Raw genomic sequence first — 21830 nt, forward strand, 5'->3', positions numbered from 1 at the left:
AAATAACAAAAGAAAAAAAAGAAGGCGATTTCATTGGTAAAAAAGGAGGTATGAATGGTGAGGCGTCTGTCTCTTCTCAGGGCGGCCCTCTCTTCGTCTCCATCCACCTCTCTTCAATCCGTCCAGAGGCAAAAAGTGTCTGTGCTCTCTCGTAAATCATCACTATTTCATACATTTCGCCCTCCTTTCCGCACAGTCATTTACCTCTTCTTCGTTACACGCGCGCGCCCCCCGCATGGCGGAGACTCCGCCCTCTCCGATTTTATTCCGCACAGGAAACTGAGAGAATAAGCAGGCAGAGGACCCCTGGAAAAGAAAAAGAGAGAAAGAGGTATGAATGCGATGGAATACGCAATTTACCGGTACACCGGCATTGTATGGAAGAGGTGCGCGTGAAATAAGGGGGTCGGGATAGAAGAACAGGTGTTGACCACCTGGAATATGGTGGAAGCTTGATTATTGCCATTTTTGGGGTGAAGCTCTTTTTTGTGGAGGAAGCTCACGAGGAGCAATTCGAGGTGGAAATAAGAGTTAATTACATTATTTTTCTACTGTTTCATCAAGTTTTTATAATCAAGTTTATCATAATGTCTGTAGTGTATAACTCTTGAATCCCATTTGTAACGGAATATAAAATATCGTATTTTCTTAATGACATGCAATGTTTAATTCCGCATTTTTTTGCGACGCAACATTATTAGAAACTGTAAGACTATTAGAGAACATAATTCTAATTTTTGGTTGCTTTTTTTTGAGTGGAAGGAAATTGCCGAAATAAATTAGCAATTCCAGGATAAAAAACCAAAGTAGATTTTTGAGTTCCAAGAAAAAAATAATAAAAAACTTATGAGCAAAGATGCATTATTACATTAAGTATACATTTGATACTCCACTTTTAATATTGTCGTGAAACAGTATTTTCAGTTCTACTATTAGGGGTGTCAATAAGTTCCGGGTCAAAATTCATAACTTTTTTCGTGGCAAATCAATTTTTCTGAAAATATGGGAATTTATGTTATCAAACATGGTCTTCCATTTAACGGTGCTTTCAAAACATTTTGACCACTCCATGTATCCCAGCTCGGAGCCACTTTTTTTCAGGCGTCTGCCCGATTTCGCTTCTTTTTAACTTTCATTTGAGACTTATGTGCGGATTTCGATTGATTAAGTATACATTGTAAAAATACAATAATAATTTGAGAAAAAACTCGTTCAAAAAATTTTTTTTTGTGGATCGTCGAAAAAATCTTCGAAAAAATTTTTGTCGAAAATTCTTGATTTTTTGTACAGGAATGATGCAACCAAATCTAAAAAATTTTTCAACATACTAAACATTTGAATTTAATGTTTAGATTTGGAGAAATTCTCAAAAATTTCAAAAAACGCACTCAAAGATAATATTTTCCATTACCGCTTGTGTGTGAAGCATTAAATTGAAATGTTTTGTATGTTGAAAAATTACTCAAACTTGGTTGTATCATTTCTGTACAAAAAATCAAGAATTTTCGACAAAAATTGTTTCGAAGATTTTTTTGACGATCCACTAAAAACATTTTTGAACGAGTTTTTTCTCAAATTATTATTGTATTCTTACAATGTATACTTAATTAATCAAAATCCGCACATAAGTCTCAAATGAAAGTTAAAAAGAAGCGAAATCGGGCCGACGCCTGAAAAAAAGTGGCACCGAGCTGGGATACATGGAGTGGTCAAAACTTTTTAAAAGTATTGTCAAATGAAAGACCATATTTGATAACATAAATTCCCACATTTTCAGAAAAATCGATTCGTCACGAAAAAAGTTATGAATTTTGACCCGGAACTTATTGACACCCCTAATACATTCAATTTCTCATGTTTCAAAAACATTTCGAATTGACAGCCAAAATATTAATTGTTGATTGGGCAGTTTTTTGTGACATGAAATTCTTAAACGAAACTATTACAACGAGGCTTCACAAAAATTAAATTTCAGAAGAAGAAATGGAGAAATGTCCAGAGCAAATCACACAAGGAATTCCACCCTTTTTATGAAAATAGTGAAACCGCACATTATAATAGCAAGTTTTTCCCTCTAAATTCATGTAATCTAAACCGATATGTTTCTTTGAAACTTGCGTAATTTATGTTGAATGCCTTGATACGAACTGATATCCTTCGCATAATCTATTCCCTTTTCTCCTTTTTGCCAATTCGATTACGTTCATGAAAGCGTAACAATGTGATTGATGGGTGGGTGTACTTTCTGGGAGGAAATCCAAAAAAATGAAACATGGAAAGAAAAAAGAGACAATAAAATGAGTGAAACATCTGGAATTGGACACGGTTTGCTTCCCGAAATTGCGTAAAGATTGGATTACACGCTTCTTTCAATTCGTTTTGAATTAGATAAACTTGAATTCGGGGAAAAAAGGAATAATAATAATAAACTGAGAAGTGAATCAGAATCCAATCACTTGCTGACGAATACAACGAGCCTATAAAATGAGAAGGAAAATGGGAAAATACAATGAGACAAATCGTTTTATTGCTGATCAGTTAGTTTTATTGCAACTAGTTTTCGAATTGGATAGAGGTCTCGGGATTTGTGGATCTTCAGAAAAGCAACAGAGATGTAGGATCTGTATGAAGTGAGAAGTGTTGTTTAGAATTTTTTGGAATTTATAGAAGTTTAAATATTTTAAAAAGCCTACTTTATTGGGTCACAAAATCAGATTTTATTGGCAAGTCAGGGATTGGTTTCTTGAACCGTTTCCATTTCGAGCAACAAAAATGATATAATTAAGATTTACACATAGCTTCTGTTGGTCATCTTACTGAATTTTAATTAAATTTAGGAAATAAACTCTTCACGAGCATCAAAAACAGGAATTTATTGAGATTTTATTCTGAATGCTTTCGCGAAATCCCAAACTCTGAATGCAAAACTGTTTTTAACTTGAGCACGTAGTGAAACAGTAATTTATTTTTTTAGAACAATATTTTTCAAAAAGGTTGACTAAAAACAATGATGACAGAAGCACTTAAAAACTTGAAAAAAAAATCAATATTGTAAATATTTTTATTGGGGAATGTGCATCTTTTAGGAGAATCTTTCTGAGAAGAGTTATGTTTGTTGTTGAGTCCTAATCGATCAAAATGCTCAAAAGTGATAGAAACTTATGGCCATCCAGAAAAAACATTAAAATTTTCCCGAAATTTTTCAAAAAAAGATTCATGATTTTTTTGAAAAACTATTCTCAAAAAATGTTCCCTACGATTAAAAAGAATATTAACAATTGTTTTACAATTTAATTCAGTTACAAGAAGCTAGTTTTCTCAAGTATTAGTTGAAATTTACCAAGATTTGTCACGAGGATTTTTTGTAGAAATCGAAAATGTAATGTTGATAGCAAACTTTTTTTTTTAACTGAAGAGGTATTTTTTATTCGATACTGTAGCCGTATAATAATTTTTTAAAGGATGAAAAAGATTTTCGACGCAGTAAAATATGTCATTTTCACACAATTTCAAAAAGGTACATGAAAAAGTTTATATAAATTTCTGCAATATGTGGTCAAACATCACAACAGGAACACCACTTCGGATATTCAAGTGCTTTTGCCACTCTTTTCACCTTTCAATGAATTTTCAGGAAAAATGAAGGATAATGTTGAAAAGTTGTTGTTGTGACAGACAGACATAAATGAGGGAAAAGCCTTTCAGATTGGTATCTCTTAATGAGAAGAAGAAGAGGTAAAACGACAATGTTCCAAGCTGAAGATGTTATCTTTCGTCACCTCTTACGTAATTTCTTTGAATCGGAATGTTGAAATGTGTTGAAAAGTGAGAAATTTGTAATGAAGCCACCGAATAGGAATAAAATTTATTCAAATGTAAAGGAATGGATTTTCAGATCGAAGAATTTCATAGCTATCCATTGACTCGTAATTGCACGCAGTGACCAAATCCAAGCAGGGATTCATTGGGGGACGCTGAAAATTAATTCAATGGAACCAGGGAAGTTGTTTTTTGGATTGTTTCGGGAAAAAATTTTTTTTTTGTTTTTTTGCGACAAAACAAAAACCAGCAAAACATAATCCAAGAAAACAAAAATCATTTCGTTCTTTTGCGGTTGGCCGTATAAAATTAAAATTTTATTTTATTATTTTTTTTTGATAAATTCAGTTTTTGTTTTTTGATCCAAATAAATTGTTTTGTATTCAGACTTTATGTGGAGAAATCGAAACATTGGATTTTTCAAAACAAATTTTCTGAAAATAAAAGATCATTTATGAATCAGAAAACTTGTGTTCTTGAATCATTTTCAGTAACATGTGAAACGGGAATTTTTCGTTTTGAAAATTTCACAACATTTTAATAAGTCTGGTTAAATTTTAGGGATTTCTTTGATTCATAATTTTCTGCTGTTTCACATAACTTATAACCACAACTGGGAACTATAGATAAATAGTTTGATAATTACTTCACTCAAGACATCCACATTCCGTTTCAACAACGGTTTTTATAAATTAAAATCTTACAATTCTCGCCGACACATCCTTTGCTTGATCATAGGGAAGAACTGGCATTTCTGGAACACAACCATCTTGACAAGTACGGTACTGAAAGAATATTGAGCTGATTAATGAAACAAACATTTTCAAACTATACCTTGATGCACAAATCGAAAAGTGTGGAACATTCAGAGCAGGTGTACAGTATGTCGTATGTCCTGGAAGATTTATAAACGTTTACCGATTCATTCTGATTCTGTTTGAAAATTATGTGAAAATTAAATAGTAAACAAAAAATCAGCTAACATTCGATTAAATAGGACTCATAAATGTATATTTGAAAACCCTTAGTTTTAAATTATAATAGTGAAACAGTACATTTTTTTAAAATTAAAAAAAATGTTACCTACATACGTATTTAAAATCAATTCGAACCATTATTCTTGAGTACAACTAATTTTCTTTCAAATTCTTCAAAAAAAAAATCTACTTACTTTCTAAACGAAGTTCTTCTGACATTTTCAAACCCACATCCATATTGGCACGCTTTATTCTCCACGTCGTTTATGTCAAAATTGCTGAAAAAATTATATATGTTTTGATAAATTCTCAACCAAAATGTAAGACAATACAACTTACTTTTCAGTTTTTGTCGAGTAACATGAATATGCAAATGATAATAAAAAGATCAGTGATTTATTCATTGCGATAATTGAAATAAAAGTAGTAATAACAAACTTTAAATGTTGTTAATTCATGTCCCACGTGAAACAGAAAGTTTACGTTATGCAAAAATTAAAATTAAAATTATTAATTATTGTCTCAAATCGGTTGCAATTCGATTGGCTTCTTCGAAAATGGCTTCATCTGATCGGAAAGAGCTTCTGGCAGAAAGAAATTCACAGCGAATCAGGAATTCGACACTTGAAGAGCGGCATCTAAAAATATTTATTTTAGTCAGGCAGATGCTCGAAATAACTTACTTAGCGTCCCTCCAAATAAAGAAATTTGGAGATCTTTTCTCAATTTTATAAGTGAAATGCCCAAAGCAGCTTCTGTGATTTTGAGGGATTCTTTTGATAAGATAAGCAGTGTCAGCACCTGGGCAGACAATATTACAATAGTTACGTTGTTTTCCATCGATTTCCTCCTGAAATAATTTTTATTTCAGAGCAACAGCAGGTACAAAAATTATTTGTTTTTTTATTATGAAGGCAGCAACGTGAAACAACATTTTTGTTGGAAATAAATATATTCTCCAATATTTTATAATTAAAAGTGTTTTTTTCCAATGAGAAAGTTGTTCAGAATCACTCCAACCTGCTATGATGAATAAAATACTACAGTGAAACATTAAAAAATTCTTGAACTGAAAAAAACCATTCCTTATTGTTAGTTTTCACCAATAGAGTTGAAAGTCGGCCATAAAATTGTTTCACGAGTTTTATGTTCTTATGAAGGGTTATTTGCTTGTATTTAAAGATTTTAAAACTTTTATTCAAAAATTAATTACTTTTTCGAATTTTCTAAGAAATCGTTTTCATGTTTCACTTTCCAGATATTCCAAAAAGTTCTGGAAATCTCTGAAAAAAAAACTGTAGTCCTAAAAATATTAATTCCCCGTCGAAAAATGCCTCAGAAAGTTTGCGAATCCATCTTGAAATTATTTTAAATGTCCACTTTGGAATGAACACCTAACTTCAACAGTTTCAAGAAGTTTTCAAAATCTATGGGGTTTGCTTTTAATTATTAAGACGGCCAAATTATTTTCTTTCTAATTTTTTGATAAAAATACGCACCTCGAAGCAAGGATCGAATGAAGCTGGTCTTGGATTTGGATCATTTTCCGTTTCTAACAGGGACACTTTACATGGTGAAGCATCTTTCTTCTGAACTGGTGAGTCACCAGCTTTACACGAGATTAGGCGCCATTCTGGAAGATTTTCAGGTTATTTGAATGTTTGTTTTGAAGTTTAAGAGAGTGCGAAATTTTGTCTTTTTTTTGAAAAAATTCAGAAATATTCACTCACGCCAATGCTTGCTCTCCAAACCAAAAGCAACCGGTAGACCAACCAAGCAAATCACCAATATAATAACTGAACGGGTCATAGTGATCAGTGATAGTAATGATATTTCCCGGGGGTCTTCCTTTATATACTTTTCCAAATTTCGGGTTAACGACATCATCCAAGAGAGAAAAGAAAAGAGATAAAATGAATGAAAGGAACGGTGTTCAAAACAAGACAATAAAACTGTCATGTTCCGGGCATTATATGCGTTTGTTCCGATATCCTTTGAAGGATTATTCCAGATTTTTGATTTCAAAGAATTTAATGTTTATATAATTTTTTGACAAACTATGTCAGGTACTCTGACAGTGGACAGTTTCACACTATTTTTATAACCATTACCTAATTTTACAGTTTTACTTCAAACACTGTTTCAACAAATTAAGAAATAAAAGTAGTAATATGAAGAAATAGTAAACAATTGTTAATTTCTTGCTCCATTAAAAAAACTGTTTGGAAACATTTATTTGGATCAAAATGTTTAGAGAAAATTTAATGTGAATTTTGTTTAAGATTAATTCTATATTTCCTCCATCGATAAAAATATCAAATACGAGTGACTGTCACAATATTCGTCTGTTTTACTGTGGAGACTAATGAAGATTCTGTTGCTCCCACCTTAATAACAATGCAGTATTATTATAGTCACATAATACTTAGAACTCACCAGCTTTTTACCAGATATCATAAATCGAACTTGTTTCGAAACGTCTTTGTTAAAAATGAGAATTGTGAATGGTCCGATAAAAGATAAAATTCCGTATGCAAGTGGGAAATATTTTCTTGTGTTCGCGATGAGATCGGACTGAAACCGTTTTTATTTGTTAGGAAATGAATTTGAGCCATACATCTTCAATTTCGGCTGAATAATAGGAAAATGAAAGATAGATTAGTAAAATTAATTCAGCTGCAAATGATAGAGATACTTGGAGTGCCAAACGAATTTCTCGTTGCAGGGATCTGGAATTTTTAAAGAAAACATGAAACCACAATTGGTTTTTGAAAAACAACAGTTAAACATCCGAACGTGGTTAGATTTTTTACAAGATAACGCTTTGAACTGGTCTCCGGACTTTCAGTTCTTGTTACTTATTCATATATGTAGTAACTTATTCATGATCACTTCAAAAAATTAGTTGCCTCGGAGCGGGTTCAGCCTAGTTGTATCGTTTTAATTGCTTGTTCTGAACTCCTTGATCAACTGCTCGGATAAATTTCTACTGTTTCGCATTTAGGTTAAAAAATGCAGTATTTTTTATACCGTATATCTTCTATTAATATGGCCTCCCTATTAGACTTGCACTCCCTATTAGTATTGCCCCTCGGAGACCTTCCGAAAATTAGTATTGCACTCCCTATTAGTCTTGCACTCTCTAATAGTCTTGCGTTAACTTTTTTGTATTGCAAACCCGTCTCGCTAATTTCAGGATTTCAACAACATTTTTTGCCTATTTTGCAACAGTTTTCACATCATTTCTACGAGATTGAAGTTATTGAACTTATATGAAAATCAAATTTTCTGAATTTTTACATATGATTCGAGCTTTTTCAGGAAAAAACTGCTCAAAGTCAGAAAATGTTCTGAAAATTAGTATTGCACTCCCTAATAGTCTTGCACTCCCTATTAGTATTGCAAGCGGGAAGACCATCGAAAAATAGTATTGCAGCCATATTAATAGAAGAAATACGGTACATTTGTTCGTAAGATGGCACCCCCACAAAAATTGATCTGTCAGATTCGTGCTTATGTGCTTCATACTCGTGCGTACCGATTGGTTTGTGCAGACGGTAGTAACCGTTTTTATGGTCTCAACTCTAAAATATTATGCAATTCAAAAAATAGTCAAGCTTTGAAAAAATTCTGTAAACTTGCGCACTCCGTTTCTCGGGATTGAAGGCACATCTTCGTGCCTGCCTACCATGAAACCCCTTACCTAAATCTATTAAAAATATGGGAAGGCTTACTTGGAAACTGTTTGACTTCTCATTCTGATAAATTTCACAATTAATCCGTACAACGTCAAACAAGTAACACACGATGCCACCACAAAGAAAAAAGTTATTTTAGTGGTTTTCTGAACATTTTTAGATTTTTTAAAGAAACTTTATTCTGCCAAACTTACGCTAATAATATCTGGGTCCATAACTAAAATCATTCTTTCAGGCGAATCAAATCCAATTTCCAAACTTGACAGGAATATCGAATTGAAAATAGCCACAGGTCCCCAGTAAATATATGCAATTTTCCACGGTTTCAAAAGTTGTGTAAACTGAAGTAAATTCTAGAACATAGTTTTTATGATAATTTAGATAATTACTCGAGTAAGTGGCAATGTTGGTTGGGTAATTGTCAAGTACCGTTGGGTAGTCATCAATGCAATTCCGTTACTACGAACTACAAGAAACCAAAATACTCCATCATAGCATACTGAAAGCGAAAATCTAATTTGAGAGTTCCCTCTCTTGTTGATCTCCAGAAATTGCGCTTATGGAAAGATTTAACGCAAGTTGGCGTAATTTCAGAAGATCAACGAAAATTGAAACAGTAAGATTAATGAATTTCGATTTTCCCTGAAGTTCGGTTGCACTACTTAAATGTTACCTGCTCCAATTCGAAAATGTTGGTATTTGAATAAAACGTTTGGAATCAAAACATATGACAATTTTTGAGCGCAGTAAAATATCATTGCAAGAATATCGCCAATGCTCTGAAATCTTTTTCAATAATTATGAAACAATGGTATAATAACATTGAAAGTGTCGAAATTTCGACGCTTAAACTAACATGTTGAATCAGTAGCGAGTAGAATGTTGTTCTAAACATTACAATATGCCTTCTTATCTTTACAATACATATTAATATCAGAAAATATACTGGAGTAATTATTAAGCAAAGAGCATAATAAACGAGAAGAGGCCATTGATAGCTCATAGACTTTGTGTTAACATCATCGTCGACTTCGAACTCGTCAGACACTATTCTAGAAGTTAAATTTTTTGATGATTGTTATTTTAAAACTAATTTTAAACTACTTAATTTTACCCTCTGACATAAAACAAGCACTACCTGAGCAAGCCCTAATGCAAAATATTAAGTGGAAAAGCTTTACAAATTACAATCTGAAATTGCATCTTTCCACCACGTTCGATTAACAGCAAGTTGTTCCAATAGCTATTTTTGTAAACTTTTAATGATTTCAAGTGCCTTAAGATGTTTTAAAAATATCTCCCAAAACATTTTGTAGATGATTTTGAAAAGTTTTAAATTTTCAAATAAGCTTTTAGAATATCTGAAACCATTCAAAATCTACAAAAAAACACAACTTTTAGAACAATTCTAAGAGAAAATTCATTGAAAAAAATGTCAGACCAAATTTTTAACTGTGGAAATTGTATTGTGGTACATTTTTAATGAAGTTGACATTTTAAACTTACGAATTCATCAGTAGTATTAAATTGAGCGAAATTTACACCAAACTAGAACTTTTATGCCCAGAACAAAATTCAAAAAATAGTGTGCACCAAATGAAACGTTGCTCCCAACTTGCAATAAATCATTTATTATTTTCAAAGTTTTACAAAACATTTTTATTTTGAAAATTTATTGGGCAGTCACAAGATTTCAGCAATCAAACTGCATTAAAATCAAACTACAAGATTAATTAAAACCAAAGTTTACTTCCATGACCTGCCACTGGATCACAAAAAAATTCATGTTTCACAATTTTCTTAAATGCAGTAAACATAGAGCTGCTCTAGCTACGCTTGGATATTTACACAACATGATAAATTCAATACAACTGCTCCCCGGGAACCGCGTTTCTTCGTTGTACAACAATAACTGATGAATCCAAATGCCCTGTCTTTAAATAAAAAAAACCGTTTATATACTTCCAAAGTTTTCAACTCACGGATTTATCAGCAAATATCATTTGCCAAACTCTTTTCGAGACATCTTTGTTAAAAATTAAAATTGCTAATGGCCCGATGAAGAAGATAGTTCCATATGCAAGCGGAAAATATTTTGTAGTTAAAACTATATAAGCAACCTTAAATATTAAACTCTGGATCAAAACTATATGTTAATTTCAGACTTACATCGCCAATTTCACCCACATAATATGCAAATGAAAGGTAGACCAATAATATAAGTTGAGCAGCAAATGATAAGCATACTTGGCATGTAAGTCTCAGTTCCCGCCGCAAGGATCTACAATTTGAGGTCGAATTTATCAAAAGAAAACTTACTTTGACACTGTTTTAGTTTTCATTCTTATGAACTTTATAAGTAACCCATATAATATCAAAGACACCATACAGGAAATCAGTACATAAATGAATGTCCTTGTTGTTTTCTGAATCAATATTCTTTTATCACAGCATTGAGTGACCCTCTCTTACCGGGATAACATCCGAAAACATGCTAAAAACCATTCTCTCTGGCGAGTCAAATGTAGTGTCCGGACTTGACAAAAATATTGCACTGAAAATAATTGATAGGCACGATGTAGGCGTAGGCCGCCTTGAAGTAAGATACTATACAGTTACTGTGTTTTTCATGATAGACGGATTTAAAGGTAATTACCATGTTCTCAAATTTTATTAAGGCCTGCATTTTCGATGAGTCTGTAGGTTTGAAAAAAATAATTTTTTGGATTTGGTGATCAATTAAATAATTTTAAACATATATTTTTTAATTCACACGAAAGATCTTAGAAGAGAGCACAGACGCATATTAATTTCCAGCTATTTGAAAAACTGTGGTACGTTTCGTTGTGGTGACGACAGATACTTCGATTCGAGTTTTCTTAAATTGAATTGAATCTATTGATTTTTTTTTGAAGTTTTTAATCTGACCCATTTCTTCCCGAATATCATAAATCTAACTTTCCGAAACACATCATTGTTAAAAATTAAAATTGTAAATGGTCCTATAAATGAAAGTGTTCCATATACGAGTGGAAAATATTTTCTTGTTAAAACAATTAGTTCCATCTGAAAAAGAGCCATTTTTAAGATAAATAACTATGAACTACATCTTCAATTTCCCCGGAATAATATGAAGAAGCAAGATAAAGTAGTAAAATTAACTGGGCTACAAAAGAAAGACAAACTTGAAATGCCAATCGAATTTCTCGTTGCAAGGATCTGAAACTCAAAGCTGAAATTTAAAACAAATCGAGAGTACATACATCAGTACTGTTTGACTTCTGGTTTTAATAAATTTCCAAATAAGTGAATAGAAAATAAGACAAATAAGGCAAGAAATGATAACGAAGACAAACGCGGTTTTCGTTGATTTCTGAATCAAAAGATAATTTTAAAGTTAGCTCCAAAAATCAGAAACTTTGATAATATTGGGATTCATGACATAAACCATTCTTTCAGGAGATTCATACTTAATTTCCGTACTTGAATAAAATATTATGCAGAAAATTGTTGAAGGAATCCAGTATAGGAAAACAATTTTCCACGGTTTCAACGACTGCATAAACTGAAATATTTTTGTTTCATTTGACAGTACTTTCCACACGTTTCGATCACCCCGTATCCTAGCTCGGACGTTTCAGATTCGCCCGGATGGCAAGCCCTACTTCTTTTTAACTTTGATTTGAGACTAAGTTAGGTTTTTATTGTATTCTTGTATTATACTTAATTAATAAATTAAGTATAATACAAGAATACAATAAAAATTTGAGAAAAAATTTGTTCAAAAATTTTTTAAATCAAAATCTATGTAAATATCTAATTGTAATGTTTTGTATGTAAAAAAATTGTACATATAGATTTGGTTTCATCATTCTTGTACAAAAAATCAAGAATTATTGAGAAAAAAACTTTTTGAACGAAGTTTTTATGAAATTTTCATTGTATTCGTGTATTGTATACTTAATTAATCAAAATCCGCTCATGTCTCAAAACAAAGTTAAAAAGAAGCGAGATTGCGCAGACGCCTGATAAAAGTGGCTCCGAGCTAGGATACATGGGGTGGTAAAAACTATGTTTTAAAGTACCGAAAAAGACCATGTTTGATAACAATAATTCCCACATTTTAAGATAAATCGATTTGCCACAAAAAAAGTTATCAATTTTGACCCGCAACTATTGACACCCCTAATATGAATCATACCAAAGTACTTATATCAACTGGCTTTGCAATTATACAGTATCTGTGAACTGTCAATAAAGTTATTCCATAGCAGCGAATAATTATAAACCAGAACACGCCGTCGTAAGCAACTGAAAATTTACTGTGACAACCGCAAAAGTTATTACCTTACCTGCTGCAAAACCGAAGTCTTGATGTTTATAAACAAAATATGGAATTACAGCATAGGCAAATCGTTTGGAAGTATAAAAAATTAATGCAAAGATGTCAGCCAAACACTGAAATTACAGAATTGCAAAGCACTTGTTTCAGGTTAAAAAAACTTCTATTGTCCGCAGACAACTGGATGCAACTAATATCCAAGACTCTTTTTATGGCAATTCGAAACTTTACGAATCTAAAATTTTCACTTTTTTTGAGACTTCTAATTTTTAAATTCCGTCATTTGAAGCCATTTTGTATGAATGTAGGAAAAAAACATTTTCAATAAAAACTCTTAGACACCAAAGCGTTGATTCAAAATTTCTTTATACTTACATGTTGAATGAGTATTGTATAGAATGTTGTCTTAAACATTGCTGCATGTTTTCTTATTTTTAGAATACATACTAATATAATAATATAAATAGGTGTTATTGCAACAAAAAGTGCGTAATAAACTAAAAAAGTCCACTGGTAACTTGCACTGTTTGTGTTCACAGTTTTGTCTGTTTCAGATTCATTTGATAACATTTTGATGTTTTAACGAAACTTCTCACTATACACTTAATGGGAAAGAAAAATTAATAAAATACACAGAGGATATTAGGAATTTTTTGCGTTGTTATCCAAAAATAAGATTAAAAAACGAATGAATATATTTTCTGTTTCAGGAAATCCTTAAAAACCATTTTTTAAATTCCGCAATAAATTATTCGTACCTGGGAATGATTTTGATAGTCACATGGTTTGAAACTTCCTTTCATCTCAATTGGATTACATACATAAAAAAACACCTTCTAATTTATGATGATTAGTGAGGTTATTTCCAGGAAAACCATTTGACAGTGAAATTAGAAAAACATGAATTAAAACATTATTGAAAAAGAATAAAAACGAATAAACGAAGGTACAAAAATCCCTGAAAATAAAACAAAAAAATGAAACCGCAAAAATATTTATATCAGCTTCAGAAAAAAAATTAATTGCAATTTCACTGTTGAGAGGTTGTTACATTCGATTGTGGAGATACAGACAAATCATATAACAAGTCAAAATGTAGAAAAATGCTGTTCTGGTTGATCTCTAAAAAATACATTATTTAAATTATTTAAGAAGATTTTCTCACCGTGATATAACTTGGATCCATACTATACGTCATTTTCACTGGAGAATCATAGGTTATTCTTATATTCAAATAAAATGTTGCACTGAAAATAATTGGAGGAACCCAGTAAATTAAAACAATTTTCCACGGTTTCAACGACTGCATAAACTGAAATATTTTTGATTGATGTAATATAGATGCAACCATAAAAACAAACCAAAGTACTTCTATCAGCAGTCTTTGTTATAACGAAATATCGTTGAACAGTCATTAATGTTATTCCATAGCAACGAATATTGATAAACCAGTAAATGCCATTGTACCGAACTCAAACGGAAATTTTAATATCTGGCAAAGCTAACAAAACAACTTACCTGCTGCAATTCCACAATCTCGAAACTCGTATAAAATATGTGGAATTAGTACAAATGATACCCGCATTAATCCATAAAACGACAACGCAAAAATATCAACTGTGCACTGAAAACGTTGAATAACCTTTTTTTGGTTTTTTTAGTCGATAGATTTTACTTTTTTGAATTTTTGAATCTATCGATTGAAAAATTATTTCGTGCCTAATTTTTAAGAACAAATTTTTCCAATATAACCCACCTGAATCTAACTTTAAATAACTACCAAAAATATAGTTTGGAGGAACACTCTAAAAGAAATCAAAAATTTTCGCGGCATATTTAATTTTACTCACTCTAACTTCTTAAAAAACTTACATGCTGAATTAAAATAGTGTAAAATGTTGTCTGAAATGTTGCCAAAACTTTTCTTGATTTCAAAATACATATCAAAATAGGAATATAGGCAGGGATTACTGTAATGCAAAGAAAATAGTAAACTAAATTATTCCAATAATAATTTGCATTTGATGTACTTATTTTTCCAATCTCATAAGAGGCATTCTGAAATTTTTGGTTTGGTTTGTTAAAAATATAATTGTTAACATTAACAGAAAAAAAAACAGTCGGCAAAAGTCTAAATGAAATAAACATCGGCCTATACAATTAATTATTTCAAAACTAACACAGATTGTCAAAAAAACTCGACAATTTACTTATTTTCAGAATAAATGCTTGAATTGAAATTAATAATTTTGCAAAGAACGTGCTGTGAACATGACAAAAAACAAGTTAAACTGGTTATGTGCATTTCAGATAATTGTATTCACAAAGAAATATCGAAAACACAGACGGTGTCATTATGTAAAATAGTTCCTTGGAAAAAGTTTGTTTTGGGCAGTTGATAATACAAATGAGTTTTCTGAAAACTCATGGTTTAGTTTTTAACTAAACTTTGACATTTTTCATAGAGTAAAGGTTATTTTTCTGAAACTATTTACTGGACATCCAGATAACGTATTCAAACGGAGAACCGCAAGTAGTGTTTCATTTTTATAAATTCCAAGAAAAGATAAATTTCATTTGTTATGTCACAGTAAACTTACTGATTTTGTTTCTAAAAATCATACGCCTGACATTTCTATACACGTCATTATTAAATATGAGAATTGTGAATGGCCCAATGAAGGATAAAGTTCCGTATGCTGTTGGGAAGTTTCTTCTAACTGCAACAACGAATACCATCTGCAAAATAAGAAATTAATAAATACACATGTTACCCAATACAGCTTACATCTCTAATTGTACCCGCAGAGCACAAAGAGGTTATAAAAATTAGCAAAAAATAAATCATCATTACTAATTTTGCCAAAAACGACAGTAAAACTTGAAATGCTAATCGAACTTCTCGCTGAATGGATCTGAACTTAAACTTAAAATAGAATTCTCAAAACTGTAAAAAGACATACACTGACGCTGTTTGACTTTTTGACCGTACAATTTTTAAAATAAATCCGTAGCATATCAGACAGATTAAACAAGAAAATAGAACGTAGAAGAATGCGGTTCTAGATGATCCCTGAAAAGATTTAATTAGAAAAAAACCACGAGAAAAAAAATATAATCACCTCGATAACATCTGGATCCGTAACATACTTCATTTGCTCTGGGGAATCATACGTAATATCCATATGCGAATAAAATATTACGCAGAAAATAACTGGAGGAAACCAATAAATTAACACAACTTTCCACGGTTTCAATGACTGCATAAACTGAAATAGTTTTTGATTGATGCAATGTAACCGTGTATATTACATACCAAAGTGCTTCTATCAGTTGGTCTTCCAATTATAAAATATCGTTGAACAGTCATTAATGTTATTCCATAGCAACGAATTATGATGAACCAGTACATTCCATTGAAAGAAACTTAAATGTAAGTCATTATAACTTTTTCTTTAATTTCCAAAATTACTAAAAATTCTTACTTGCCGCAATTCCAAAATCTTTAAGATCGTAGAAAACATGCGGCCACAATGTGTAAGACAATCTCAATGTTGCGTAAAACGGCAACGCCAAAATATCGGCTATGCACTGAAAATTTGTTTTAATAACACGTTGAAATAATGATTAAAAAACAAACATGTTGAATGAGTATTGTATAGAATGTTGTCTGAAACATTGCAGAATGTTTTCTTGATTTTAGGATACATGCTACTATAAGAATATAAACAGGGAGTATTGCAATGCAGAGAAAATAGTAAATTAAATAATTCCAATAAAATTTTCCAATTAATGAATTATTTTGTTCAATGACTTCAGTTTCGTTAGATGACATTTCTGAAAATCTACTTTTAATGTAACAAGTATGGAACATAAAAAGGCCCAAAGAAAAACATTTCAATTTACTACAAACTCGTAGAGTAGAGGAAAATTCTGTCCCAAAAATACTTGTTGATATATCTTATGCCATTCGACCACAGTTAGCTAAAAAATAATAACACATTTTAACTCATGTAAAACTCACTAATCTGTCATTTTTCTCAAAAGTGAAATTAATTGGAAAATGATGAGTTTCTCTGGCTTCGGATACCTAGTCGGACTAAGTTTTTTTTTACAGAACTATGACAAAACTAACTCACGTTCACAAAAAATTACACCAAATTTGAATTATTGGTTGTGCAAAGATTTTGTTATTTTCATTTAGATAAACTGGTTACGAACATATGTATTTAGACAATTGGTTTCTCAGAAAAATATCAAAAACACAGGCGTAGTCTGTGAAATAGTTCCTTGTTAAAACAAATTTATTGAGCAAAATCCATAAATTCAAATGTATTCAATCATTGCATTCAATCATTATATATGGTGAAGTACATTTTCTAATAACTCAAATAAATTTTTTAATAATAATTCCGAAGAAAAAAGTATGAATTTTTATTTAATTTTTGACCTCGAAATTTCACTTTTCCTCTTTCTCTGGATCAGTTTTTCATGGAAGTACAAATTTTATGTCTTAATTCTTATTATTTCTACTGTAACAAGCGAGACAAACTAAATATTTTTGTTGTCACCTTTTGGAGCCCCGTTCCTGAAGTTATGAGCTTCCAGCCTTGCACAGGTAGACAAAAAGTTCATTCTTGACTATTTTTCAAATTCTAAAATGATATGATGTGTGAATATTTAGTTTGTCTCACATATACTGGGAAGCCAAAGAGTAAAATATACTGGGAAGCCAGAGAGTAAAGTATACTGGGAAGCCAGAGAGTAAAATATACTGGGAAGCCAGAGAGTAAAATATACTGGGAAACCAGAGAGTAAAATATAGTGGGAAACCAGAGAGTAAAAAATAGTGGGATACCAGAGAGTAAAATATAGTGGGATACCAGAGAGTAAAATATAGTGGGAAGCCAGGTGATTCTACTTGACCATTATTCAATGAAATTATTATTTCGTTGTTCTTATTGTATCCCACTTACCAATTTCTTTCCGAGGAACAGCATTTTTAAGCTTTTCAAGACGTCTTTGTTAAAAATTAGTATTGTAAATGGGCCAATGAAAGAGATAGTTCCATAGGCAAGTGGTAAAAATCGTCTTAAGTTCACAATTTGTGCAGTCTAAAAAAGTTCCTGTTTCTGATAAGCAATGTATACTGGTGACCAAAGCTTATAAAATTTGCGGAGCATTATACAACGTTTTAAAAAATTCCAGAAATACTCACGTTACCAGTTTCAGCAAAAATAAATGAGGAAAATAAATAAATCATTGAGATTAGCTGAGCGGCAAATGATAGAGATACTTGGCAGGCTAATCGGATTTCTCTTCGGAAAGTTCTGAAAAACTTTCGACGTTCACAAAATCAAAAAATGAACTACATTAACATACTTTGTTGCTGATTGGCTATTTTCTCTGATAAATTTCACAATTAATCCATAAATAACTATGCAAATTACACATGATATTGATACAAAAACACTTAAGGTTCTCGTCGTACACTGAAATTCGAAATTTCGAAATTTTAAACAAGCTAAGGTTTCATAGTAGGCATGTACGTCTGTTTATAGGCAAACGTTTTTGTGCCTAGATTGAAGAATTAAATCAAATAACCACGTACACTGATATAACTTGGATCCATAACTAAAATCATTCTTTCAGGGGTATCAAATCTAATTTCAGGATTTGAGAATAAAACGGCACTGATAAACAATGGAGGTATCCAATAGATCACAGAAATTTTCCAAGGTTTCAAATTATGCATGAACTGAAATTCTAAAAGATATATTTTATTCGTTTTTGTCTACGATACCCGAGTAATATTACTAATTGACTTAACAATTGACAAATATCTCTGAATTGTCATTAGTGCAATTCCATTACATCGAATCACAAAACACCAATAAAAACCGTTGTAGTATACTGTAAAATTGGTAAGTGTACAGATTCTGGAAATAATAAAACCTGCTGCAATACGGAAATGTTGATATTTAAATAAAAAATTTGGCATGATAATTTGTGATGATGCTTGAAAGAAATAAAACGACAAAGCGAATATGTCAGCTATACTCTGTAAAATATATTTGAAATATTTGACTCAGTCTTCTGGAAATTCAATTTGTTAACCACGAAATACCTTAACCAATTAATGAAACAGTGAAATCATGTAAAAATTTCAAACTGACATGCTGAATCAATATCACATAAAATGTCGTTTTGAAAGTAACTGAACTCCTTCTAGCTCTCAAAATACATATTAAAATTAGAATGTATACTGGAGTCACAGTTACAAAAAGAAAATAAAAAACCAAAAGAGGCCATTGATAACTTATGGACTTTGTGTCCACAATTTTTACTGTTTCGCATTTTCCATAAGAAGTTCTGTAAAAATTTAATTTAATAAATATATTATTAGGTAGAATAGCGACTAAATTAAAACTTACGAACTCATTGTTGCCAATGTAAAATAGTGAAAAATTAGCTTCAACTTTTGGTTTTAGCTCAGCCAGGTTCAGACAGATTGAAATAATTTTGCAAAACATTAAACTTTACTAATAAAATATGTGCTTTTTTCTTGAATGGAAAAGACACAAACTTTACAAAATTGAAAGCTCGAAGATAAATATTAAACGAGTGAAAAAATGCGTTCGTTTCCAATTTCTGATTTATTGTGTTCCTTGGTTCAACTTTATTAAGGTTGAAAATAAGTTCCGGGTCAAAAACCTCAATTTTTCGATGTGTACAGTATTTACAATCAGCTCTCATATTTTCACGTGGTTTTAACTCATATAGACACGTGGTTTTAACTTAGACTTACAATTAGAAGAGTTTCAACTTTTTGTGATTGTCTATTATAATTACGATGTTCCTAATTTAAAAAGAAAAATCAAAAATTGTGCTGAAAAATTAAGATTAATACAAAAATGCGCATTTTGCTAAAAATTGAAAAAAAAACAACTTATAAACGTACAAATGGCATGCAAACAAATTCCTAGTTTTTTTAACGACGGAAGGAAATGATTGCAAGTGATAGACAATATTACTATATATTTATTGATTTTAACAATGGAAAATAAATTTGAATGGTTTAAAAAAGTTTGCAAATTAATTTATACGAGAAGAAGAAACTGCATTTGTTGTTTTTACTATTGATACCACTGACGATTCAATTTGTCCATTCTTCAATAGAATCACTTTTTTTAAAGAAAAATTATTGAAATCAACTCAACAATTTTTTGGCAAGTAGCAGAAGTTTTACATTGTTCAGGACGTCTTTATTAAAAATTAGTATTGTAAATGGGCCGATAAAAGAAATAGTTCCATAGGCAAGTGGGAAAAATCTTCTTGTGTTCACAATCTGGGCAGTCTAAAAATGTCTGTTTCAGATAAGCATTGTATACTGTGACCGAAGTTCATAATATTTCCGGAGCATTTTACAACGTTTAAAAAAATTCCAGAAATACTCACGTTACCATTGAGCAATAAATAATATACGTGTTTCTTATTAGCACTCTGCAAGTAAACATATTTCTAGAAAAACCCACGTTGCCAGTTTCAGCAAAAATATATGAGAAAAATAAATAAACCAGTAAAATTGATTGAGCTGCAAGTGATAGAAATACTTGGAAAGCCAGTCGGATTTCTCTTTGCAAAGTTCTAAAAATCAGAGTTTCTAGATGTAATTTGTCGGAATTCTAAAAATCATTAAAAAAACAAATGGACAGAAACCTACTTGGAAACGGATTGTGTATTTCCTCTAATAAATTTCACAATAAGTCCATAAAATACTAGACAAATCATGCATGATACCATTACAAAAACAAATAAAATTTTTGTCGTATTCTGAACTTCAACATGTGAAAAACTTAGGAAAGGGACGAATTTTCAGAAATTTTTGTGTCTGAATTAAAGCTAAAAGCCAAGAACCACATACACTGATATAAGCTGGATCCATAACTAAAATCATTCGTTCAGGGGAATCAAATCCAATTTCAGGATTTGAGAAACAAATTATACTAAATAGAACTGACGAAAACCAGTATAGCATGAAAATTTTCCACTGTTTCAAATTGTGAATAAGCTGAACATTTTGTGTATATGCACGTTATTCAAGTTTATTTCATTTTTTGTTACCCTAGTAATAGTACTAATTGATTTAACAATTGACAAGTATCTCTGAATAGTCATTAGTGCAATTCCATTACAACGAATCACAAATAGCCAATATAAACCATTGTAGTTTACTGTAATATTGATCAATACTATTTTCTGAATGCATTCATACCTGCAGCAATACGGAAGTTTTGATATTTGAATAGAAAGCGTGGCATGATACTGTAGGAGACCTTTTGGAAAAAGTAGAACGTCAGGGAGATGATATCAGCAATACTCTTAAAAAGACAATCAACAGAGTTTTAAATTTCTGAACATAAAAATTGTGTCATCTGTGTAATTGTGTAATTAGAAGTCGTATCATATTTAAAAAAACGTGGTATGCAAATTTTCTTTTGTTAACCCATTGAATTTGTCAATGTTTCAATTTTTCATAGAGTATTAAATACACCTAATGAAACAGTGCAAGCTTGTATTTAATTTTTAAATTATGTGGTTTCGCTGTAAATTTGAAACTGACATGTTGAATCAAAATCACATAAAATGTAGTTTTAAAAGTAACTGAAGTCCTTCTAGCTCTCGAAATACATATAAATATTAAAATGTAAACTGGAGTCACAGTTACAAAAAGAAAATAAAAAACCAAAAGAGGCCATTGATAACTTATTGATTTTGTATCCACTTATTGATTTTGTATCCACGGCCTTTTCAAATTCTCCATATGAATCACTGAAACAATTGAGTTTACTGGGAGATTAGCAGCAATAAGCCGATATGAAACTTACGAACTCATGATCAGCAAGGTAAAGTAATAAAGATTTATTTCAGCTTCAACTGCTGGTCCAGTTCAGACAGATTAAAATTTTCGATATATTAAACTTTACTCTATTC

General features: G+C 31.1%; 6 protein-coding genes, 49 non-coding genes and 3 pseudogenes across 58 annotated transcripts; 25 read left to right on the forward strand and 33 right to left on the reverse strand.

Moving 5' to 3' along the window:
• Window positions 1-229: 229 nt before the first annotated feature.
• Window positions 230-367, reverse strand: C06E7.90. The gene has a single exon (NR_054794.1). It is a non-coding gene; the product is annotated as an Unclassified non-coding RNA C06E7.90 (non-coding RNA).
• A 230-nt stretch (window positions 368-597) lies between these two features.
• 21ur-224 lies at window positions 598-618 on the forward strand. Its single transcript, NR_054795.1, has one exon.
• Window positions 619-848: 230 nt separating this feature from the next.
• On the reverse strand, window positions 849-869 carry 21ur-5187. The gene has a single exon (NR_054796.1).
• Window positions 870-1898: 1029 nt separating this feature from the next.
• Window positions 1899-1919, forward strand: 21ur-14844. Its single transcript, NR_054797.1, has one exon.
• 21ur-7743 lies at window positions 1902-1922 on the forward strand. The gene has a single exon (NR_054798.1).
• A 57-nt stretch (window positions 1923-1979) lies between these two features.
• Window positions 1980-2000, reverse strand: 21ur-855. The gene has a single exon (NR_054799.1).
• A 273-nt stretch (window positions 2001-2273) lies between these two features.
• On the reverse strand, window positions 2274-2412 carry C06E7.89. The gene has a single exon (NR_054800.1). It is a non-coding gene; the product is annotated as an Unclassified non-coding RNA C06E7.89 (non-coding RNA).
• Window positions 2413-2891: 479 nt separating this feature from the next.
• Window positions 2892-2912, reverse strand: 21ur-71. Its single transcript, NR_054801.1, has one exon.
• Window positions 2893-2913, reverse strand: 21ur-10875. The gene has a single exon (NR_054802.1).
• A 940-nt stretch (window positions 2914-3853) lies between these two features.
• spe-27 (Spermatocyte protein spe-27) lies at window positions 3854-5243 on the reverse strand. The gene is made up of 5 exons (NM_068474.7): window positions 5136-5243; window positions 4991-5074; window positions 4654-4714; window positions 4524-4604; window positions 3854-3974 (listed from the first exon to the last, which is right to left on the reverse strand). Exons 1-5 carry the CDS (start codon window positions 5198-5200, stop codon window positions 3870-3872), a joined length of 396 nt encoding a protein of 131 aa, NP_500875.1. The 5' UTR covers window positions 5201-5243; the 3' UTR covers window positions 3854-3869.
• Window positions 4166-4186, reverse strand: 21ur-3996. The gene has a single exon (NR_054803.1).
• On the reverse strand, window positions 4167-4187 carry 21ur-11343. The gene has a single exon (NR_054804.1).
• On the forward strand, window positions 4454-4474 carry 21ur-7315. Its single transcript, NR_054805.1, has one exon.
• Window positions 4805-4825, reverse strand: 21ur-6921. The gene has a single exon (NR_054806.1).
• Window positions 4806-4826, reverse strand: 21ur-11944. Its single transcript, NR_054807.1, has one exon.
• On the reverse strand, window positions 5183-6614 carry C06E7.88 (DUF7808 domain-containing protein). The gene is made up of 4 exons (NM_001268346.5): window positions 6527-6614; window positions 6296-6429; window positions 5480-5646; window positions 5183-5434 (listed from the first exon to the last, which is right to left on the reverse strand). Exons 1-4 carry the CDS (start codon window positions 6603-6605, stop codon window positions 5311-5313), a joined length of 504 nt encoding a protein of 167 aa, NP_001255275.2. The 5' UTR covers window positions 6606-6614; the 3' UTR covers window positions 5183-5310.
• 21ur-1948 lies at window positions 5205-5225 on the reverse strand. The gene has a single exon (NR_054808.1).
• 21ur-3585 lies at window positions 5785-5805 on the reverse strand. Its single transcript, NR_054809.1, has one exon.
• On the forward strand, window positions 6247-6267 carry 21ur-1205. Its single transcript, NR_054810.1, has one exon.
• Window positions 6615-6925: 311 nt separating the features above from the next.
• On the forward strand, window positions 6926-6946 carry 21ur-6340. The gene has a single exon (NR_054811.1).
• Window positions 6947-6979: 33 nt separating this feature from the next.
• On the forward strand, window positions 6980-7000 carry 21ur-15533. Its single transcript, NR_054812.1, has one exon.
• Window positions 7001-7013: 13 nt separating this feature from the next.
• Window positions 7014-9497, reverse strand: srv-17 (Serpentine receptor class gamma; the record flags this gene model as incomplete). Its single annotated transcript, NM_068475.5, has 8 exons — window positions 7014-7183; window positions 7233-7370; window positions 7414-7525; window positions 8531-8640; window positions 8689-8835; window positions 8884-8993; window positions 9168-9273; window positions 9351-9497. 8 exons carry the CDS (start codon window positions 9495-9497, stop codon window positions 7112-7114), a joined length of 942 nt encoding a protein of 313 aa, NP_500876.2. The 3' UTR covers window positions 7014-7111.
• 21ur-8145 lies at window positions 7062-7082 on the forward strand. The gene has a single exon (NR_054813.1).
• 21ur-1203 lies at window positions 7189-7209 on the forward strand. Its single transcript, NR_054814.1, has one exon.
• 21ur-13890 lies at window positions 8860-8880 on the forward strand. Its single transcript, NR_054815.1, has one exon.
• Window positions 9046-9066, reverse strand: 21ur-9065. The gene has a single exon (NR_054816.1).
• On the reverse strand, window positions 9259-9279 carry 21ur-11361. The gene has a single exon (NR_054817.1).
• 21ur-906 lies at window positions 9296-9316 on the reverse strand. Its single transcript, NR_054818.1, has one exon.
• An 827-nt stretch (window positions 9498-10324) lies between the features above and the next one.
• On the forward strand, window positions 10325-10345 carry 21ur-15606. The gene has a single exon (NR_054819.1).
• Window positions 10346-10467: 122 nt separating this feature from the next.
• On the reverse strand, window positions 10468-11062 carry srv-18 (annotated as a pseudogene). Its single transcript has 4 exons — window positions 10967-11062; window positions 10814-10920; window positions 10664-10775; window positions 10468-10614 (listed from the first exon to the last, which is right to left on the reverse strand). Coding segments are annotated over exons 1-4 (462 nt in total).
• A 238-nt stretch (window positions 11063-11300) lies between these two features.
• On the reverse strand, window positions 11301-13250 carry srv-19 (Serpentine receptor class gamma; the record flags this gene model as incomplete). The annotated part of the gene is made up of 8 exons (NM_068477.3): window positions 11301-11372; window positions 11423-11560; window positions 11602-11713; window positions 11758-11867; window positions 11913-12059; window positions 12714-12805; window positions 12847-12952; window positions 13212-13250. 8 exons carry the CDS (start codon window positions 13248-13250, stop codon window positions 11301-11303), a joined length of 816 nt encoding a protein of 271 aa, NP_500878.3.
• 21ur-4270 lies at window positions 11813-11833 on the forward strand. Its single transcript, NR_054820.1, has one exon.
• Window positions 12524-12544, forward strand: 21ur-8410. The gene has a single exon (NR_054821.1).
• 21ur-4460 lies at window positions 13157-13177 on the reverse strand. The gene has a single exon (NR_054822.1).
• Window positions 13251-13432: 182 nt separating the features above from the next.
• Window positions 13433-13453, forward strand: 21ur-12435. The gene has a single exon (NR_054823.1).
• Window positions 13454-13755: 302 nt separating this feature from the next.
• 21ur-12094 lies at window positions 13756-13776 on the reverse strand. The gene has a single exon (NR_054824.1).
• A 107-nt stretch (window positions 13777-13883) lies between these two features.
• On the reverse strand, window positions 13884-14984 carry srv-20 (annotated as a pseudogene). The gene is made up of 6 exons: window positions 14955-14984; window positions 14709-14894; window positions 14356-14460; window positions 14198-14308; window positions 14002-14148; window positions 13884-13958 (listed from the first exon to the last, which is right to left on the reverse strand). Coding segments are annotated over exons 1-6 (654 nt in total).
• On the forward strand, window positions 13885-13905 carry 21ur-15389. The gene has a single exon (NR_054825.1).
• 21ur-6477 lies at window positions 14173-14193 on the forward strand. The gene has a single exon (NR_054826.1).
• A 350-nt stretch (window positions 14985-15334) lies between the features above and the next one.
• Window positions 15335-15355, reverse strand: 21ur-9588. Its single transcript, NR_054827.1, has one exon.
• Window positions 15356-15416: 61 nt separating this feature from the next.
• On the reverse strand, window positions 15417-16671 carry srv-21 (G-protein coupled receptors family 1 profile domain-containing protein; the record flags this gene model as incomplete). Its single annotated transcript, NM_068479.1, has 7 exons — window positions 15417-15575; window positions 15625-15751; window positions 15800-15909; window positions 15959-16105; window positions 16153-16262; window positions 16322-16427; window positions 16477-16671. The coding sequence occupies 7 exons, from the start codon at window positions 16669-16671 to the stop codon at window positions 15417-15419; spliced, it is 954 nt and encodes a 317-aa protein (NP_500880.1).
• 21ur-3567 lies at window positions 16131-16151 on the forward strand. Its single transcript, NR_054828.1, has one exon.
• 21ur-13930 lies at window positions 16136-16156 on the reverse strand. Its single transcript, NR_054829.1, has one exon.
• A 1123-nt stretch (window positions 16672-17794) lies between the features above and the next one.
• srv-22 (G-protein coupled receptors family 1 profile domain-containing protein) lies at window positions 17795-19278 on the reverse strand (the record flags this gene model as incomplete). The annotated part of the gene is made up of 8 exons (NM_068480.1): window positions 17795-17950; window positions 18055-18166; window positions 18219-18328; window positions 18448-18594; window positions 18640-18749; window positions 18792-18897; window positions 19013-19208; window positions 19271-19278. 8 exons carry the CDS (start codon window positions 19276-19278, stop codon window positions 17795-17797), a joined length of 945 nt encoding a protein of 314 aa, NP_500881.1.
• Window positions 18008-18028, forward strand: 21ur-12712. Its single transcript, NR_054830.1, has one exon.
• Window positions 18009-18029, forward strand: 21ur-9409. Its single transcript, NR_054831.1, has one exon.
• Window positions 18537-18557, reverse strand: 21ur-14977. The gene has a single exon (NR_054832.1).
• Window positions 18918-18938, reverse strand: 21ur-8839. Its single transcript, NR_054833.1, has one exon.
• 21ur-7880 lies at window positions 18919-18939 on the reverse strand. Its single transcript, NR_054834.1, has one exon.
• On the forward strand, window positions 19228-19248 carry 21ur-12541. The gene has a single exon (NR_054835.1).
• A 766-nt stretch (window positions 19279-20044) lies between the features above and the next one.
• Window positions 20045-21660, reverse strand: srv-23 (annotated as a pseudogene). The gene is made up of 7 exons: window positions 21460-21660; window positions 21112-21217; window positions 20961-21070; window positions 20761-20907; window positions 20560-20669; window positions 20372-20483; window positions 20045-20193 (listed from the first exon to the last, which is right to left on the reverse strand). Coding segments are annotated over exons 1-7 (935 nt in total).
• 21ur-14368 lies at window positions 20249-20269 on the forward strand. The gene has a single exon (NR_054836.1).
• Window positions 20422-20442, forward strand: 21ur-14234. Its single transcript, NR_054837.1, has one exon.
• Window positions 20423-20443, forward strand: 21ur-14847. Its single transcript, NR_054838.1, has one exon.
• On the forward strand, window positions 20426-20446 carry 21ur-12897. Its single transcript, NR_054839.1, has one exon.
• Window positions 20933-20953, forward strand: 21ur-11186. The gene has a single exon (NR_054840.1).
• Window positions 21334-21354, reverse strand: 21ur-5976. The gene has a single exon (NR_054841.1).
• 21ur-3144 lies at window positions 21337-21357 on the reverse strand. Its single transcript, NR_054842.1, has one exon.
• Window positions 21661-21830: the final 170 nt, after the last annotated feature.

This window comes from Caenorhabditis elegans, chromosome IV (assembly GCF_000002985.6).
Source record: "Caenorhabditis elegans chromosome IV".
Taxonomy (NCBI): domain Eukaryota; kingdom Metazoa; phylum Nematoda; class Chromadorea; order Rhabditida; family Rhabditidae; genus Caenorhabditis; species Caenorhabditis elegans.

Coding starts and splice junctions, on each gene's coding strand:
- spe-27 (NM_068474.7), bottom strand. CDS start 5,200: ATGAATAAATCACTGATCTTTTTATTATCATTTGCATATTCATGTTAC. Junction 5,075..5,135: donor TACTCGACAAAAACTGAAAA/GTAAGTTGTATT, acceptor TAATTTTTTCAG/CAATTTTGACATAAACGACG. Junction 3,975..4,523: donor AGGATGTGTCGGCGAGAATT/GTAAGATTTTAA, acceptor ATTAATTTTCAG/CGTCCCCCAATGAATCCCTG.
- C06E7.88 (NM_001268346.5), bottom strand. CDS start 6,605: ATGACCCGTTCAGTTATTATATTGGTGATTTGCTTGGTTGGTCTACCG. Junction 5,647..6,295: donor CATTCGATCCTTGCTTCGAG/GTGCGTATTTTT, acceptor AAATTATTTCAG/GAGGAAATCGATGGAAAACA. Junction 5,435..5,479: donor TTTATTTGGAGGGACGCTAA/GTAAGTTATTTC, acceptor AAATATTTTTAG/ATGCCGCTCTTCAAGTGTCG.